At 37.5% G+C, this 18,127-nt stretch overlaps 1 protein-coding gene across 2 annotated transcripts in view; it reads left to right on the top strand.

Moving 5' to 3' along the window:
• The window catches only part of PTPN13 (protein tyrosine phosphatase non-receptor type 13), a 565,956-nt gene that overhangs the window by 382,146 nt on the left and 165,683 nt on the right, over positions 1-18,127 (top strand). For both annotated transcript variants that reach the window (XM_053703380.1, XM_053703379.1), the window contains exons 18-19: positions 9,102-9,525; positions 12,807-12,904. In XM_053703380.1, coding sequence (XP_053559355.1) covers positions 9,102-9,525; positions 12,807-12,904 — 522 coding nt within the window. The remainder of the gene's footprint in view (positions 1-9,101; positions 9,526-12,806; positions 12,905-18,127) is intronic.

Raw genomic sequence — 18,127 nt, 5'->3', positions numbered from 1 at the left:
TTCAGTTTGAATCTTCTGTTTATGTTTTTCATTAAACTTTATTTTGGGTGTGGATTATTTTCAGCAGGAATTGGCTGTCTTTATTTTATCCCTCCCTCTCTAGTGACTCTTGCGTGGAAAGATCCACATCTTGGGTAGTCATTATCCCATATGTCACTAGCTCATGGACTCTTGCTAATTACATGAAAGAAAACATAATTTATGTAAGAACTTACCTGATAAATTAATTTCTTTCATATTAGCAAGAGTCCATGAGGCCCACCCTTTTTGGTGGTTATGATTTTTTTGTATAAAGCACAACTATTCCAATTCCTTATTTTATATGCTTTCGCACTTTTTTATCACCCCACTTCTTGGCTATTCGTTAAACTGATTTGTGGGTGTGGTGAGGGGTGTATTTATAGGCATTTTGAGGTTTGGGAAACTTTGCCCCTCCTGGTAGGAATGTATATCCCATATGTCACTAGCTCATGGACTCTTGCTAATATGAAAGAAATGAATTTATCAGGTAAGTTCTTACATAAATTATGTTATTTGAGGTTTATTTTTTTAACCTCTTATCTGGAGCGCTAGTGGACCCAGAGCTTCCTGAAGTTCTTTTCTAGGATTCTACTTGTATATACTAATATATATATATATATATATATATATATATATATATATATATGTATGTGTGCAATACTAATCTGCAATGGAAACGAAATTTAATTTTCAGTAAAAAAAATTAAAAATATCTCTTAAATATTCTAGTAGAAAAGCAGTTTTAGTGAAAAAAAACAAAAAAGTATGAAAAGTATTATTTCCTTTTTTATTATTTTGAATGTTTTTAACTTTATCCAAATAGTGCGTTTTTTAAGAGAAAATCTAATAGACATAAAAAATATATATGGCTATGTTTGTTGTGCATAAATAAAAATGTAACTCTCTCTAATTTAAATAAAAAATAAAAATAAATGGGGATTTCTGATCTGGCTTCTCATTAAAAGAAGTTAACAAGGCTAAGTTTGTTAGGGAGAAGGTTCTTTGTTCATTTAAAGTCTATTCAGGGTCAAACTGGGAATAAATAGCAGCACTCGAAAAATTGAAGACCAGTCCTATTTTCCATTGTCTTAGCATAATGCGCGCACACCGTTTTTCTCAAAGAAAATTACTGGGATACTCCTTTCCTCTATATTTTATATTCGAATTATATTATATTAGTTTGTATTGAAAAAAAAGTGCCAAATTGTGGATATATAGGCACCCTCTAACCGAATTGCATCAATTAATTAATTACCCCTTTAAATTGTAGTTTTGCAGCCCTCCTGGTAGGCCAATCCAGCCTTGAGTCTATTTCATTTACTTATTGTAAGGACATAATACATTTACAAAACCCTTTATCCAAACTTCTTGAGACCGGAAAAGTTTTGAAATTTGTAATAGTTTGGATTTTGGAATATTCGCATCTGTAAAATGCATTAGCTTGGAGAGGGAATGGGACCAAGTGTAAATAACAATATCTTATCATTTGGGCAATATTGCACGCCCTAATACAGCTTATACATGTAACCTAAAGGTAGTTTTATGTCATTTTAATACTTTTTTTATACAAGTACTATCAGAAATCTAATACAGTAACAGTAATGTAATCAGAAAGGTAATAGCTGTTTTAAATAAATATAGACTAGCATTTGCACATTAATCAAACCAAAGACAGTGAATGTTGAGACTTACTGGGGGAGAAACATTCTAATTTTAAATAATTTTTATTTAAAAAAATACTAATAAAAAGTCTGGATTTTGGAATATATTTAATGTGCAATTTATACATAAACTCTTAACCCTCAAAATTGATATTAAAACCTATATTATATTAAAATGCATGGTAAATTATGCTGTAATAAGTGGAAAAAATGCAGTGGCTTCTTGGTGTAATCTTCTTCTTTTTTTTCTTAATACTTCCCCTAACATAAGTAATTGAAGGGCCGCTAAAGTCGAAATTAAAGTATGATGATTCAGATAATTAATGCGATTTAAAAAGCGCTACCCAGGTTCTGAACCAAAAATGGGCCGGCTCCTATGCTTACATTCCTGCTTTTTCAAATAAAGATACCAAGAGAATGAATAAAAATTGATAATAGGAGTAAATTAGGAAGTTGCTTAAAATTGCCTGCTCTAACTGAATCATGAAAGTTTAATTTTGATTGGACTATTCCTTTAAAGGGACACTGAACCCAAATTTTTTCTTTCGTGATTCAGATAGAGCATGCAATTTTAAGCAACTTTCTAATTTACTCCTATTATCAATTTGTCTTCGTTCTCTTGCTATCTTTATTTGAAAAATAAGGCATCTAAGCTTTTTTTTGGTTCAAACCTGTGGACAGCACTTTTTTATTGGTGGATGAATTTATCCAACAATCAGCAAGAACAACCCAGGTTGTTCACCAAAAATGCGCCGGCATCTAAACTTACATTTTTTCATTTCAAATAAAGATAGCAAGAGAATGAAGAAAATTTGATAATATGAGTAAATTAGAAAGTTGCTTAAAATGTCATGCTCTATCTGAATCATGAAAGAAAAAATGTGGGTTCAGTGTCCCTTTAAGTATTTTTTCCTCATGCATCTTTTAGTTAAACATGTTTACATTTAAAGGGACAGTCAAGTAAAAAAAAACTTTAATGATTCAAATAGGGCATGTAATTTTAAATAACTTTCCAATTTACTTTTATCACCAATTTTTGCTTTGTTCTCTTGGTATTCTTAGTTGAAAGCTAAACCTAGGAGGTTCATATGCTAATTTCTTAGACCTTGAAGGCCACCTCTAATCTAAATGCAGTTTGGTAGTTTTTCACCACTAGAGGGCATTAGTTCACATATTTCATATAGATAACATTGAGCTCATGCACGTGAATTTACCATGCAGACAGCTCTGATTGGATAAACCCCAAGTCTGTCAAAAGAACTGAAATAAGGGGGCAGTCTGCTGAGGCTTAGATACAAGGTAATTACAAAGGTAAAACGTGTATAATTATAACTGTGTTGGTTATGCAAAACTGGGGATTTGGTAATTAAGGGATTATCTATCTTTTTAACCCTTTGAGTGCTAATGACGGCTCTGAGCCATCACAGAGTTTCTCACTCTGGTGCTAATGACGGCTCAGAGCCGTCACTAGCACTCTCCCACCTTGAGGGAGATCTGGGGCTCCTTACTGCTCCTACCCCGGCGATCGTGCCTGTAGAGTGACAGGCATCGCCAGGGCTTCACGTGATGTGCGGTGACGTCACGCGCAATTATGTGATGACGTCACCACGCAACTTTATTTATATTTAACAATGTTAAGTATAGGAGGAGGGGGCATGCTGCTTAGAAGCCTGTATCTCAGGCATCTAAGCAGCTACAGACCTCCAAGACCCATTGTTGGAAAGGTAATCGCCTAACCTTTCAGTGTAAGTCTTTGGGGTCTGTAAAAAAAAATTAAAAAGTTAAAAAAAAAGTTTTCAAAAATAATAATAATAAAAAAAAAAAATTAACACCCAGGTGGGAAATGGCTTAGCAGCCAAAGGGTTAAACAACAAAAATTCTGGTGTTGACTGTTCCTTTAAGGTTATTTTTAACATGCTCCTGAGGCTAACTACTATTCAGGGTATATTTTGTGTATTGTACTGGAGCCAGGTGGTGTTTGCATAGGAAGTTAATTTAATAAATATAGCTTTTAGAACTAATCATATTTAATGAAAGCAGCTAATTTCAGTGTCAAAAGAATATTTTTAAACTGACATCCCTTTAACTACATCTACTTATAACGAGTTATGTTTAAAAAAAAAAAAGATATTTCTTTTACAAGATACGATGAGTCCACGGATTTCATCCTTACTTGTGGGATATCGCCTCCTGGTCAGCAGGAGGAGGCAAAGAGCACCACAGCAGAGCTGTATATATAGCTCCTCCCCTCCCTCCCACTCCAGTCATTCTCTTTGCCTGTGTTAGTGATAGGAAGAGGTAAAGTGAGGTGTTAGTTTAGATTCTTCAATCAAGAGTTTATTATTTTTAAAATGGTACCAAAGTGTGTTATTTTACTATAGGGTGTAGCCGTATTCCTTGTCAGCCTCTAGAGTAGAGCTACAGGTGGTTTTAAAGCAATGGGAACTGGTGGGGTTTTACCCTCACTGTGCCTCCCATATTAGTGCTGCCCTTCTGTCTTAGCAGATAGTAACTAAGGCCCTTCTGTGTCCACAGATCTGCTGGAGGGAGAAGACCTCTTGTTCCTGTGAGACGTTTCATGCTGTTACTCAGCATGGAGGTAAGTGCAGTCTTTATTTTCTGGGCAAGCTTGCTGTGTCAAAACTGGCTGTACTTTGCCTGTTGGGGGATTACAGAGGCTCTCTGGGAAGGGTTTTCCCTACTAACAGAGTGTGGTTTTCATGTCCGTGTGCTATAACTGACTAATGCCCACGACACTGAAGATATTCCTTGCTGAGTTTTATGTAACTAGAAACACATCTTCACAAGGGTTTGCTGGCTAATGTGACTGATGCTGGGGATTGTTCCGGTTCCAGTTTATCTGTTTCGTGGCACTAAAGGGATTTTTATTACACTTGTCCCTGTCTACAAACATGTTTATGGTGGCAGAGTTTTTTTTGGGGGGGGCTTAGACGATGCCCACGAAGGGTGGGGCTTCCTTTGGCGTGCTGGGGCTGGAAAGCAGCCGTGCAGCGTCTATTTAATTTATGGAAGGTTCTGACTGAGATAGGAGCCATTAGCAGCGATGCCACGACCGCATGGTTGCGGGTTAAGCAGGCATCTTACACTTTGGAGGATCGGTCTGGATCTTGTGCTAGTCTGGTCGGTGACCGTGGGGGCAGGTAGGCGCCTCAGCAGAGCTGTTGAGGCGAGGTGCTCCTTCCTTACTTGTATTTGAACACTTATATGATTGTTTTCATTTTCCACCTCCTTGGAATGCACATTACCTTGTCAGAATAAATTGCTCTGACCAGTTTTTTTATCTCAGTTAAACTGTGTATATTTTGGCCATAATAATAATAATAATAATAATTTAAAGAGATAAAACCAAAATTTTTTCTTTTGCTTGCTTTTCTGGGTATCATGGATTCAGAGGTTAAACTGTTCTATGTTCCATGTGTTTGGATGCCACTGTGGAACCTCCTGTTCCTTTTTGCCCATCATGCGTTGAGAGGGCTTTGCACTATAAAGATAGAATATTTTTGGATAATTCTTTGTCTAAAGCGGATGCTTCTCAAGAGTCTACGGATGAGATGCAGAGTATGCCGCAACTTTCTCCCCAAGCGTCACAGCCTGTAACGCCCGCTCAGGCGGTACCCTGTTTTTCGCCAGTTTCTGCAGCATTTACCTTAAAAGACATTGCTGCAGTGATGTCTTCTACGCTTTTTGATGCATTATCTAACTTTCCCATATTGCACGGCAAGCGTACAAGAAGGGACAATTGTGTAGTCAATGCAGCCCCTGATTCTCTGATGGCGATTTTGGATGTACCCTCCCGAAGTTGGAGGGCACGGAGGTCCTGTCTGAAGGTGAACTCTTGTCCCTTGCCCTTGACTGATTCTGAGGTCTCCTTCAGGTTTAAGCTTGAACACCTTTGCTTATTACTGAGGGAGGTGTTGATTACTTTGGATGATTGTGACTCAATAGTGGTCCCTCCAGAAAAATTGAATAAGTTGGACAAATACTTGGAAGTTCCTTCTTATTCAGATGTTTTTCCAGTTCCGAAGAGGACTTCAGAGATTATTGAAAAAGAATGGGAGAGACCGGGTATTCCCTTCTCCCCTTCTCCTGTTTTTAAAAAGATGTACCCTATAGCCGACGCTATTAGGGACTCTTGGCAGACGGTCCCTAAAGATGAGGGAGCCATTTCTACCCTGGCCAAACAGACTACTATTCCTATTGAGGATAGTTGTGCCTCTAAGGACCCTATGGATAAGAAGCTGGAGGGTCTTCTTAAGAAGGTTTATTTCCACCAGGGATTTCTTTTACAACCGGCGGCCTGTATTGTTACAGTTCCTAGTGCGGCCGCTTATTTGTTTGATGCTCTGGAAGAGTCTCTTAGAACTGAGACTCCTTTGGAAGAAATACAGTACCGGATTAAAGATCAAGTTAGCTAATTTGTTTATTACGGATGCTTCTCAGCAGATTACTAAATTGGCAGCTAAGAGTTCGGGCTTTGCCATCTTAGCACGCAGGGCTTTATGGTTGAAATCTTGGTCTGCGGATGTGTCATCCAAGTCTAAACTTTTGGCTATTCCTTACAAGGGGAAGACCCTGTTTGGGCCTGACTTGAAGGAAATTTTTTCTGACATAACGGGAGGTAAGGGTCATCTCCTCCCTCATGATAACAAACCCAAACAGAGAGGGCGACAGAGTAATTTTTGTTCCTTTCAAAATTTCAAGGGAGTTTCCTCTTCCGCTAAACAGGAAGGAAAATATTCACAATCTAAGTCCACTTGGAGACCCAACCAGTCTTGGAACAAGGGTAAGCAATCCAAGAAGCCAGCTGCTGCTACCAAGTCAGCATGAAGGGTCAGCCCCCGATCCGGGACCGGATCTTGTTGGGGGCAGACTTTCTCTCTTCGTACAGGCTTGGATAAGGGATGTTCAGGATCCCTGGACACTGGAAATTGTGTCTCCCAGAGGAAACCTTCTTCCAGAGGAAGGTTTCTTCTTTCTCGATTATCTGCAGACCAGATAAAGAGAGAGGCGTTCTTACGTTGTGTAGGAGACCTCTCTTCCAGGAGTAATATGTCCCGTTCCAATACAGGAACAGGGACAGGGGTTTTATTCAAATCTCTTTGTAGTTCCCAAAAAAGAGGGAACATTCCGACCTATTTTAAACCTCAAAAGTCTAAACAAGTTCCTCAGAGTTCCATCCTTCAAGATGGAAACTATTCAGACTATTCTTCCATTGATCCAGGAGGGTCAATTTATGACTACCGTGGATCTAAAGGATGCATATCTTCATGTTCCTATCCACAGAGATCATCACAAGTTCCTGAGGTTTGCTTTTCTGGACAAACATTTTCAGTTCGTGGGGGGGGGGGGGGATTCAACTTTCTCAATGGTATGTGAAGAGTCACGCAAGAAATATATATGAATGCCAGAAAACACAATTTAGGTACAATTTATGGGACAACTTATTGCAGGAGTCTCCCTGCATTGGTATTCTTCTGTCTACATTCTTCCTCCTGTGATTCTTAACTAGCATGCATTGTGCAAACTAATCTGGATGTATGGTCTTTGAAAGGCAATTATCTTCAAAATATCAGTTTATTTGCCAACCTGATTCTCAGATGGGGCAGGTCGGAGTTGGATCTTATGGCATCTCGTCAGAATGCCAAGCTTCCGAGATACGGGTCCAGGTCCAGGGATCCCCAGGCCGAGCTGATAGATGCCTTGGCAGTGCCTTGGTCTTTCAGCCTAGCTTATGTGTTCCCTCCATTTGCTCTCCTTCCCCGGGTGATTGCTCGAGTCAAACAGGAGAGGGCATCTGTGATCCTCATCGCTCCTGCGTGGCCTTGCAGGACTTGGTATGCTGATCTGGTGGACATGTCATCTCAGCCACCATGGAAGCTTCCATTGAGGAAAGACCTTCTCATTCAGGGACCCTTCCATCATCCGAATCTAGTTTCTCTGCAGCTAACTGCTTGGAGATTGAACGCTTGATTTTATCTAAGCAAGGGTTTTCTGATTCGGTCATTGATACCTTGATTCAGGCACGTAAGCCTGTTACTAGAAAGATTTACCATAAGATATGGCGTAAATATCTTTATTGGTGCGAATCCAAGGGCTACTCATGGAGTAGGGTTAGGATTCCCAGGATTTTGTCTTTTCTCCCAGAAGGATTGGAGAAAGGGTTGTCAGCAAGTTCCTTACAGGGACAGATTTCTGCTTTGTCTATTTTGCTACACAAGCGTCTGGCAGATGTTCCAGATGTTCAATCTTTTTGTCAGGCTCTGACTAGAATCAGGCCTGTGTTTAGACCAATTGCTCCTCCTTGGAGTTTGAATTTAGTTCTTAATGTTCTTCAAGGGGTTCCGTTTGAACCTATGCATTCCATAGATATTAAGTTATTATCTTGGATGCTATTTCTTCTGCTCGCAGAGTTTCTGAGCTTTTGGCATTACAATGTGATTCTCCTTATCTTATTTTTCATTCCGATAAGGTGGTGTTACATACCAAACCTGATTTTCTTCCTAAGGTTGTTTCTTATAAAAATATTAATCAGAAAATTGTTGTTCCTTCCTTGTGTCCTAATCCTTCTTCTAAGGAGCAGCTGTTACATAATTTGGATGTGGTTCATTTTTAAAGTTTTACTTACAGGCAACTAAGGATTTTCGTCAATTGTCTTCCCTGTTTATTGTGTTTTCTGGGAAGCGTAGGGGTCAGAAAGCTACGGCTACCTCTCTCTCATTTTGGCTGAAGAGTATCATCTGTTTTGCATATGAGACTGCTGGACAGCAGCCTCCTGAATGAATTACGGCTCATTCCACTAGGGCTGTGGGTTCCTCATGGGCATTCAAAAATGATGCTTCTGTTGAACAGATTTGCAAAGCTGCAACTTGGTCGTCTCTTCACACTTTTTCCAAATTTTACAAATTCGATACTTTTGCCTCGTCTGTTTTGGGGAGGAAAGTTCTTCAAGCAGTGGTGCCTTCCATTTAGGTTCCCTGTCTTGTCCCTCCCGTTTCATCCGTGTACTATAGCTATGGTATTGTATCCCACAAGTAAGGATGAAATCTGTGTACTCATCTTGTAAAAGAAAATGAAATTTATTCTTACCTGATCAATTTGTTTCTTTTACGATACGATGAGTCCACGGCCCACCCTGTTTTTCTAAGACAGGGATTTAATTTTGTTAAACTTCAGTCACCTCTGCACCTTGGCTTTTCCTTTCTCTTCCTAGCTTCGGTCGAATGACTGGGGAGGGAGGGGAGGAGCTATATATACAGTTCTGCTGTGGTACTCTTTGCCTCCTCCTGCTGACCAGGAGGCGATATCCCACAAGTAAGGATGAAATCCGTGGACTCATCGTATCGTAAAAGAAACAAATTTATCAGGTAAGAATAAATTTCCTTTTTGTTTTCCTTACAGAGAAAGCTTCATTGAGGGGCCTGAATATCCATACAGAATCAATGAGAGGATACAGTTTGGGTCGAGCTATCAGCTCAACTAGTCTGGCAAGCAGTACGTTCAACAGGATGGCAGTGCGACCTGTATCCATTCAACCTGACCTTCTAAAGAGACTTTCTTGCTCTGACCTGTCAGCACTTCAAGTCCACCTTAGCGGTGGACCAAAGGAAAGAATACAGAAAAGCCCTTGGGACAACAGGCCACGTGTTATAAGCAAATCTTATCATGACCTGAGTCAAGTCTCTTTATCTCCTCGACATAGAAATGCTAATGCCAGAATGGACAGCCCTTCTCATAACATGGAGGAATTAGGGAGCCAAGCATCATTTCATCAAATGACCAAGTCTGACACTGAGTCGGTGTCTGGATATGGGAAGCTAAATAAGTGAGTTGTATTTTGTTTTCAGTTACCCTGTGCAATATTGTTCTTATGTAAACTTGCAGTTTGAAGACAATCATTCTATCAGGAAGCAGCTTATTAAGGTTTCTCTCATGTTTATCTTGACAACGGATACAGCTGAAGATGGTCCTAGCCAACCACTTGGAGATAGACAGAATCTGCATGCAAACAATTAATTGGTAAACCCCCATATGTCTCATGTTTCCCTCAATTTTATTGCCTGTTTGGAAAGGCTGTTTTCCTCAGAGTTCTGCTCATTTTCCCTTCCTTTACTCCTGTATTGATTCCTGTTGATAGTTTGAGTTCTCTATTTCCTCCTGCTACCTAATAGCTTAAAGGGACAGAAAAGTCAAAATTAAACCTTCATGATTCAGACAGATAATGTAATTTTAAACAACTTTCCAATTTACTTCTATTATCAAATTAGCTTTGTTCTCCTGATACCCTTTGTTGAAGAGTAAACCAAGGTAGGCTAATAGGAGCTCCGAAGCATGCACGTATTTTTAGCAACCTATGGAAGCAGCGTTTGTATCCATGAATAACATGACTATAAACATTGTTGCAACCGCTGCTGTTAGGTGGCTAGATATACGTGCATGTTCCTGGGCTCACCTAGGATTAGTTTTTTAACAAAGTATGCCAAGAGAACGAAATTGATTACAGAAGTAAATGGAAAGTTGTTTAAAATGTCATGTTCTTTCTAATCTATCTGCATGTTAGATGCCAAAATAAAGGAACTCCACAACATTTGAGATTGTTACTTTTTGTCTTTTTGTCATTTATAACTATTCCTAATTAGCCACAGCAAGGCAGATTTAGGTAACAAGAACAAGTAAGATTTCTTGCCAGTACCAACACTAAGCCTTTCTTGGAATTCTCTTAAGGAAGTCATTACCTTGAGCATGTCACGCAAAGGGGTGTTCCCTGCATTTAAAGGGACAGTCTACTCCAGAATTTTTATATTATTTAAAAAGACAATCCCTTTATTACCCATTCCCCAGTTCTGCAGTTATTATTAATATACTTTTTTACCTCTGTGATTACCTTATATCTAAACCTCTGCAGACTGCCCCTTGTTTAAGTTCTTTTGACAGACTTGCATTTTAGCCAATCAGTGCTGACTCATAAATAGCTCCACAGGTGTGAACACGTTATCTATATAGCACAAATGAACTAGCGCTGTCTAGCTGTGAAAAACTGTCAAAATGATAAGATAAGTGCAGCTTTCAAGGGCATAAAAATTAGCATATGAGCCTACCTAGGTTTAGCTTTCAACAAATAATTCCAAGAAAACAAAGCAAATTTGATGCTAAAAGTAAATTGGAAATTTGCATGCCCTATCTGAATCATGAAAGTTTAATTTTGCCTAGAATGGCCTTTTAAGTAATAAAAAATTATATGAAATGAATAAATTACTGCTTATATGGGCATTTCTCACAATGTAGGCCAATCTATTGGAGTGGGTAGTTGTCTGGGGCAACCACTAAGATCATCGGATGCTGTATTGCACAGATGGGACTTTTTGTGTCAATTTTCTTGAACTCTTTAAGATCTGTCTTGAAATCCAACAACTCAACAGCAGTAATTTATATCAATAACCAAGGTGTCCCATGCATTAAAAACACCCTACAGGAAGTCTCAAATTTTCTGACATGGCCGGAGTTGCATGTTTCAGTTCTGTCTATGAATGGACTTCTGGAAAGCAGAATACTTCGCCCTCTTTTTAACCTTTTTATTGATTCCTTGACAATTTTTTCCTTTTCAGAGCTTAGTGTCTTATAATTGAAAACCCCCTTATTTTTTCTCTCCAGTATGAGGTAGTTTTATGCACAGTACCTGATTAACTACAAAAAGTGGAGCCATCCCCTACTATGCAGCTGGAAGTATTGTTTTGTCCTAATCTTTCTAATAACTGGGAGGCTCACTTTTACATAGATATGTAAAATATTCCCTGCAAACTAAAGCACCTTTCCCAAGCCTAACATTCTGTTTGCCTTGCACTAAGTGTCCAGGTCCCCACATTTTTTTTCCTCTTTTTTCCATTGGCTTTGGCAGCCATTATTTAGGCATACCAGGGGGTGGGGAATAATCTACTTATTTCTTATGACTGTGCATTATATCTCTTTCTTTATGTGCTGTCACAATTAATATTAGAGAAAAGGGGAAATGTTTTTGTTTTTTACATTTCAATCCCTATCTTCACACTCTAAGTGATAGAACATAAAGACCCACCCTATCTAGATTGTTGTTTTTGCTGTTGAGTTCTTTCTTTTTGTCTTCTCATCTGCCTTTTAAGTTGAAAGTGGTGAAATAAGGTAGGATAATGAATGGTTTCCTAATGAAGAATGTGTTTTAAAGGGACAGTGTACTTTTTTTTTCCCATTATTAATGTTTAAAACGATAGATAACACCTTTACTACCCATTCTCCAGCTTTGCCTAACCAACATTGTTATTTTAATATACTTTATAACCTAAGTTTGCCTGTTTCTAAGCCCTAGCGGGCCACCCTTATCTCTGCTTTTTAAATCTTGCACAACAGCTAGACAGTGTTAGTTCATGTTTGCCATATAGATAACATAATGCTCGCTCCCGTGGAGAATGATGATAGTTATGCAAGAACCAGCACTGATTGGCTAAAATGCCAGATTGTAAAAAGCACTTAAATAAGGGGCAGTCTGCAGAGGCTTAGATACAAGGTAATCATAGAGGTAAAAAGTGTATTAATATAACCGTGTTGGTTATGCAGAACTGGGAAATGGGTAATATAGGGTTTAGCTATCTCTTCAAACAACAACAATTGTCTAGTAGACTTTCCCTTTAAGTTTTTCTTATCTCCAAGTGGATGGTTCCCTGTTACTCATTTGGCTAGAATATTCTCCTGATTCCTGTGCTTTTATTGAGAACACGAAGAAAGATACTGAAGAAACCCTTTGCATGTGTCCTTTCATTTTTTTTTCTTTCTGATTGCACCCCAGTCCTTTGCAAAACCACAATTTAAAGCAGTCACCAAAATGCAGAGAAAGATGTGGTTAGTCCATAAAGGGAAGAACAGTGTAGTTTATATGAAGAAGAGAGTATTCCATATAAATTCAGTTATAACTGCCTAGTAAAGAATGCAAGTTTTATTGTATTTATTAAAAATGTAACAAATAATACAAAACTGTTTGTTTTGCTTTTTTGCCTACCTGTTCATGGATTTGTAATACATTAAACTCTCACAATTCTGTGTGTCTGTTAAAAAAAATGTTTTATTTGTTCTGTTTAGCTGCAAAATCTTCACTGGAGTTGATCGGAACCTTGACTTGAGGAAACCTGAATCCGATTCTTCATCAATGGATGACAGTGGTCACGCGTATGTTGTAGGTCAGCATATCTGCAGCACAATAGCTTTAGTTCATTCATATGTTCTCAATATTTATTACATAATAACTTTATGGTAAAGTATATATGCATTTTCTTTTATTATCTACATTCCTGAGAGTTAATTTGTTCAGATTACATTAATTGCTCTAGCTACATATGCAGTAAAGCAGGGGTGTCAAACTTATTTTAGTCGCGGGCCATTTTCCATACAAGTACAACTCACGTGGGCCGCCCACTACCTACATATCTTGTCATTGCTAAACAGTGCAGTGGCATTTGCTATAACTGTATACATTTCAAAAGATTGTGTTCTTGTTAGGTGTCCCCTTCAGGGGGTAAGTGTCAGTGCAGGCCAAAGCCTGGGGCCTAGTGTACCACCTGAGGCATATGTAGATTACCTGATAAGGGCCCCTTAGAATGACTCAGACCACGCAGCAGTATGATCGAAAGCCAATTCTGTTTATTGCACAGTGCAAGCCTTTCTTATAGTGACATACAGGGTTAAGGGGATGACACGCTAGGACCGCGTCATCTTACACAGTTATACAGAGCAATTTACAAGGAAAAACTGGAACATGAGTTTCTCATAACAATATTTACAGAGTCATAACAAACTACCATCTGCAGAGACAACCGAGTGTCTAAAGCCTCTTGTTTACATTATCTTATTCTATCTTACTTCTAGGCATTAGGCCAGGGTACATTGGCAAGGCCGAATAGCTAAAGAAACTCATAACATGCATATAATTCTCACTGCATAATACCCCAGTATAATAAAGTCTATTCATTACAAAATGGCTGCGAGGAACAAGATGGCTGCCATCAGGTTCATATTACCCCTAACATACCATCCTTTTATTCTAACAGAATAACATAAAAATAGACAGGCATAGAAAATTAGTAAAGCCTTATATTATGGTAACAGAACTCTATAAGAATACTAAAGAGAAAAATATTTGCATGTCGTGATATACTTTTATAGGCTAATTGTCACTGCATATAGGTACAGTCCCTCCAATACCTTCCATCTATCCTCCAGCCCTCCCAAAACTACCGGTCTACCAGTACAGAAACCCAACCAGCCCCCCATCTACCCCCAAACAACGCTGCATCTTCTATCTCTCCACCTGCATTGCTAGCACCCCCCAATATGTCCAACAGTTCCTTTTCCACAGTAAAGCATGACATAGCAACAGCACAACTGTCTCTAGGTGGCCTCTGAATACTTTAAGAACAGTCTTTGTCCATTTGAGAGCGCTGCACCTTGACACTTTGCTATAATACAGTTCTCCAACCGTTCATTTGCAGTAGGGGTGCTTATCCACGGTTCTTCCGCAGGGAGATACTGGAAATCTGATGGTTTGTTCATGGGGTAGACAAGGCAACCAGTGGATACCCATGGCAAGCAGACACTCGAGTCACAGGGAGTCTAGGAAGCAAACAGAAACAGTACAGGATGAGTACACACCGCAATACAATCACAATTATGTCCAAATAAAACGTCACTTTCATCCTATGTCATTTAAAATCAAACAAAACATTGTTGATATATAATACAACCTAAATACATTGACATTTCTCAGAGAATAATTTACAACTTCTCTATATCACTTTGAACTTCTAAAAAATAAAAGAACCTTGTGTTGCTTTATTCTGGATGGCTGCTATCTATAATGCTTATAATTCTCCAACCTAAATTCTCTCACACTCCTATATGAGGAAAGCATACAAACAGAACATCATTTAAAACTACAAGCTCTTTTAAAGGTAAACACATCTTTATGGTAAGAATTACTCTCTTTGACAAACATCAGGAATGACCAAATTCACTTTGCAGATACCATACTAATTAATAAAAGGGAAAAATACATTTGCTTTCATAAACTATAATTATGCTATTCCCTGAACAAACATTTCTCTGTATATTTACTATAAACTTCTAGCTTAGACGTGTCCTCCTTATGTAAAGGGTGAAGGGTCTAAAATATTATGCTATGTTGCAGCATTTTCCTTGAACATATTTTCTTATACTCAGTGGGCCATTCAATAGGGTACAATGCTGCGAAGTTCACAGTTACATTTATCTAAAGAGTTACTATGTTAAGCACATAAACTACAATGTGCACTAATACCAATGAAGCATATGATTTCTTAGACCAAGTATGATCAATAAAAATAAAACAAATACAAGAAAATACAAAACAAGCAATATAAGGAATAGGGTTAAAACAATACTCCCCTAATTTAATTGGTTGATCCTGTAACAGCATAACAGGACTTCCATATCGAGCGGTAAGGCACAGTCCAGAGAAGGATAGTCTTTATGTCCTGAAGACACACATCAGAGGAAACAGTCATGGATTACCCAGAGTCCAGTTTTGGGGCTGGTACCAGCATGCAAAGCAAAGAATGGATCCAAAGATAGTTCAGTAACTTTTTTTTTTACTGCAGTATGGTGGTTAAAACAAGCTTGACAAAAGGTCTTTCATCTTTATCTTTTCTTTCTTTAAAGGTTTACTCGCTTTCAATCTTTAATCTTTTGAAGAGTGCACTTATGGAATTTTGCCTGTACAGAATTTACCTAAATATGGAAACTCAAAAATAATTCAGTTAGTGTGTTTCAATCTCTGAAGACAGCATACTCTCATCCTGCAAATACAAATATAGTGTTAAGAACCACATAGAAAAATAAAACATTTTAGGCATCTGAAATTAACACAATAACATTGTACGAGGAGATTCAAAACGTTGTAGGTTCACCTCCTAAAAATAATCTCCTCCATTACATAAAGATATTCATCAATACTCATCAATACTTCCCCCATGTTTGCGTGAAACATCTCATGTGACACGCAAACACAAGATAACAAGAAACTAAACGATAACTCATGCACTCCACTCATGCAGAGACAATTCTCAATAGCAAGCAAAATGAAATACACTTCACAATTCAATATGCTGTCCACAAAAGAGAAAAACATAACAAACAATGAAAACCAATCGTTCTTGTCTTACACAAAACGAAACATTAGCTGCTGACACAAATTTCAAACAACTACAATTAACTTAGAATGCAACACATATTCTGACATTTGCTGAAATGCAACACACTCAGAACATGACAAACAATTAAAAACATCCACTATGTACAAAACTTTAATATCACACAAAGAAAGCAATCACAGCAGATGCCCAAGAAACTTAAGTTGCAGATTGCACAAATAAAATTGCGCTTATTTGGGAAAGATCAGATAACCACAGTAGCCACTGTTAAAGGGACATTCTAGGATAAATGAAAATTCATTATTCAGATAGGACTTTTAATTTTAACCAACCTTCCTAGATTAAACCAAACATAGGTAGGCTTATATGCTAATTTTTTTAAACCTTTGAGGACTGCCTCTTATCACAGGCTGTATAAATCTCATTACAACACCAAGAGACAGAATACACGTAAGCCATATAAATAAAACCAAAACTGTGAACAGATAAATTAGCTAGTTATATAAATGCAGTAGAATCAGATAAACTGTGCATCATTTGTTTTAGGGGTGTTTATTTCTAGACACCTTATAGACCACGGCTTAACTGTTAAGCAGCAATCAAAGTCATTGCAATAATAGTGGTAGACTAGTTAATAACCAAATAACTATATATATTTTTAAAGTGTCACTGAAATCACTTCATTAAATAATATCTCATTTATTTATTGAACGCAGTGGGGGTTATTTTAAATAACAAAGAGTTATATCTGTGATATACAGTTTGACAGCCACAGAAATAAAATTATCATTTTTTAAGCTATATTCTATGACAGAATATAATATAAATACTTGTTTCTTTGTAGTGAGCAATTTATAGTTATCATTTTTTATAACATAGAACACCAGTACTGCCGCTTTAAATGTACAGTGCAAATTGTTCTCTCTGTAACAAAGCCAAAAAAAAAACCAAAACATGCACAGTGTTATCAGTCTTTCTCAAGGATAGTAAGGCAAGCTCAAAGTTTCATTTCTACTTAAAGGAGAAACACTGTTTACTGCTTAAAAATATAAAATTCACACTAAAACTTGATAAATGCTAATTAGTTTAACCACAACAAAATTATTGGATTTAACGTTGTATATAATTGATATTCCCCATTCTGCAGCTCTCCAGCCAAATATAACAACCGCATATAACACAAAAAAAAATAAGCTTTCTGAAAAAGAAATACTAATACAATTTCTCCTTTAAATTAATCCCAATGATCCTTATAATAAAGAAAATGTATACTGACGTTCATTAAATAGCCTAAACAAGCATAAGCAGCATAAGAACGCACTCACAGTGGGATGCAGGCTAATTAAAGGGACATTTTAACCAAACGCAAAAATAATCTTTAATTGAAACTGCTAACACAGTGACATATACTAGTGTTAGGCTTACAGTAAACCTCATCGTCTTTTATGTAAATATTCCCTTAAATTCTCAGATGTTATATCAGTTTTCCTGTATCCCTTTAAATATTTTCACTCCTCTGTTTTTTTCTCGTTTTTTTTTTTTTTTTCTGTCCGCTAGTCTCACGGATCCCTACACTAAAATTGTAGACAACTTATCACTTCAGTTTGCATTACAGAGAGAATTAAGTTATGCTGCAAAAAAAATATCTGCTATCTGAACAGCAAATTTAAAATAAATATATACAAAGAAAGGTCTCTAAAAATATATTTAGCAAACTACTAATACAGGGTTATTGCACTGGTTCTTTAAATAAGAAAATGACAATTTTCTATTGCTCCGTCTACACACTGAGCTCTGATTTTCCAGACAAATATAAGATAATATGCCGCTTGTATAACAAGTCATGGACAATACATTACTAGCAACACCTTGTTACAGTGAACCGTCCCTTTAAGGACTAACCATTCATCACGCAAATTACATATGTATATCCTAACCATAATTTAGGCTGCTTGTATGATTTACCACACCAATTTCACCTCTGTACTGTAGCATGACCTGCAGATTAATTTACTTGCAACAAAAACGGACGCCCTTTTAGAAAAACTTTCAATTACAGCCTATAAATATATTTCATTGTGTGCACCCACGCCGTGCACAGACCTTACAAATACAACATACGTTAACCCATTAATCATACCAGAAACAATTTCATATTTACCAGAGCGTGACAAAAATCCCATACCATCGCACTTTCAAAGCCGTTACTTCACTTGCAAA

This window comes from Bombina bombina, chromosome 2 (assembly GCF_027579735.1).
Source record: "Bombina bombina isolate aBomBom1 chromosome 2, aBomBom1.pri, whole genome shotgun sequence".
Lineage (NCBI taxonomy): Eukaryota > Metazoa > Chordata > Amphibia > Anura > Bombinatoridae > Bombina > Bombina bombina.
The sequence above is the reverse complement of the archived record's forward strand: the minus strand, read 5'-3'. Positions and strand labels throughout refer to the sequence as shown.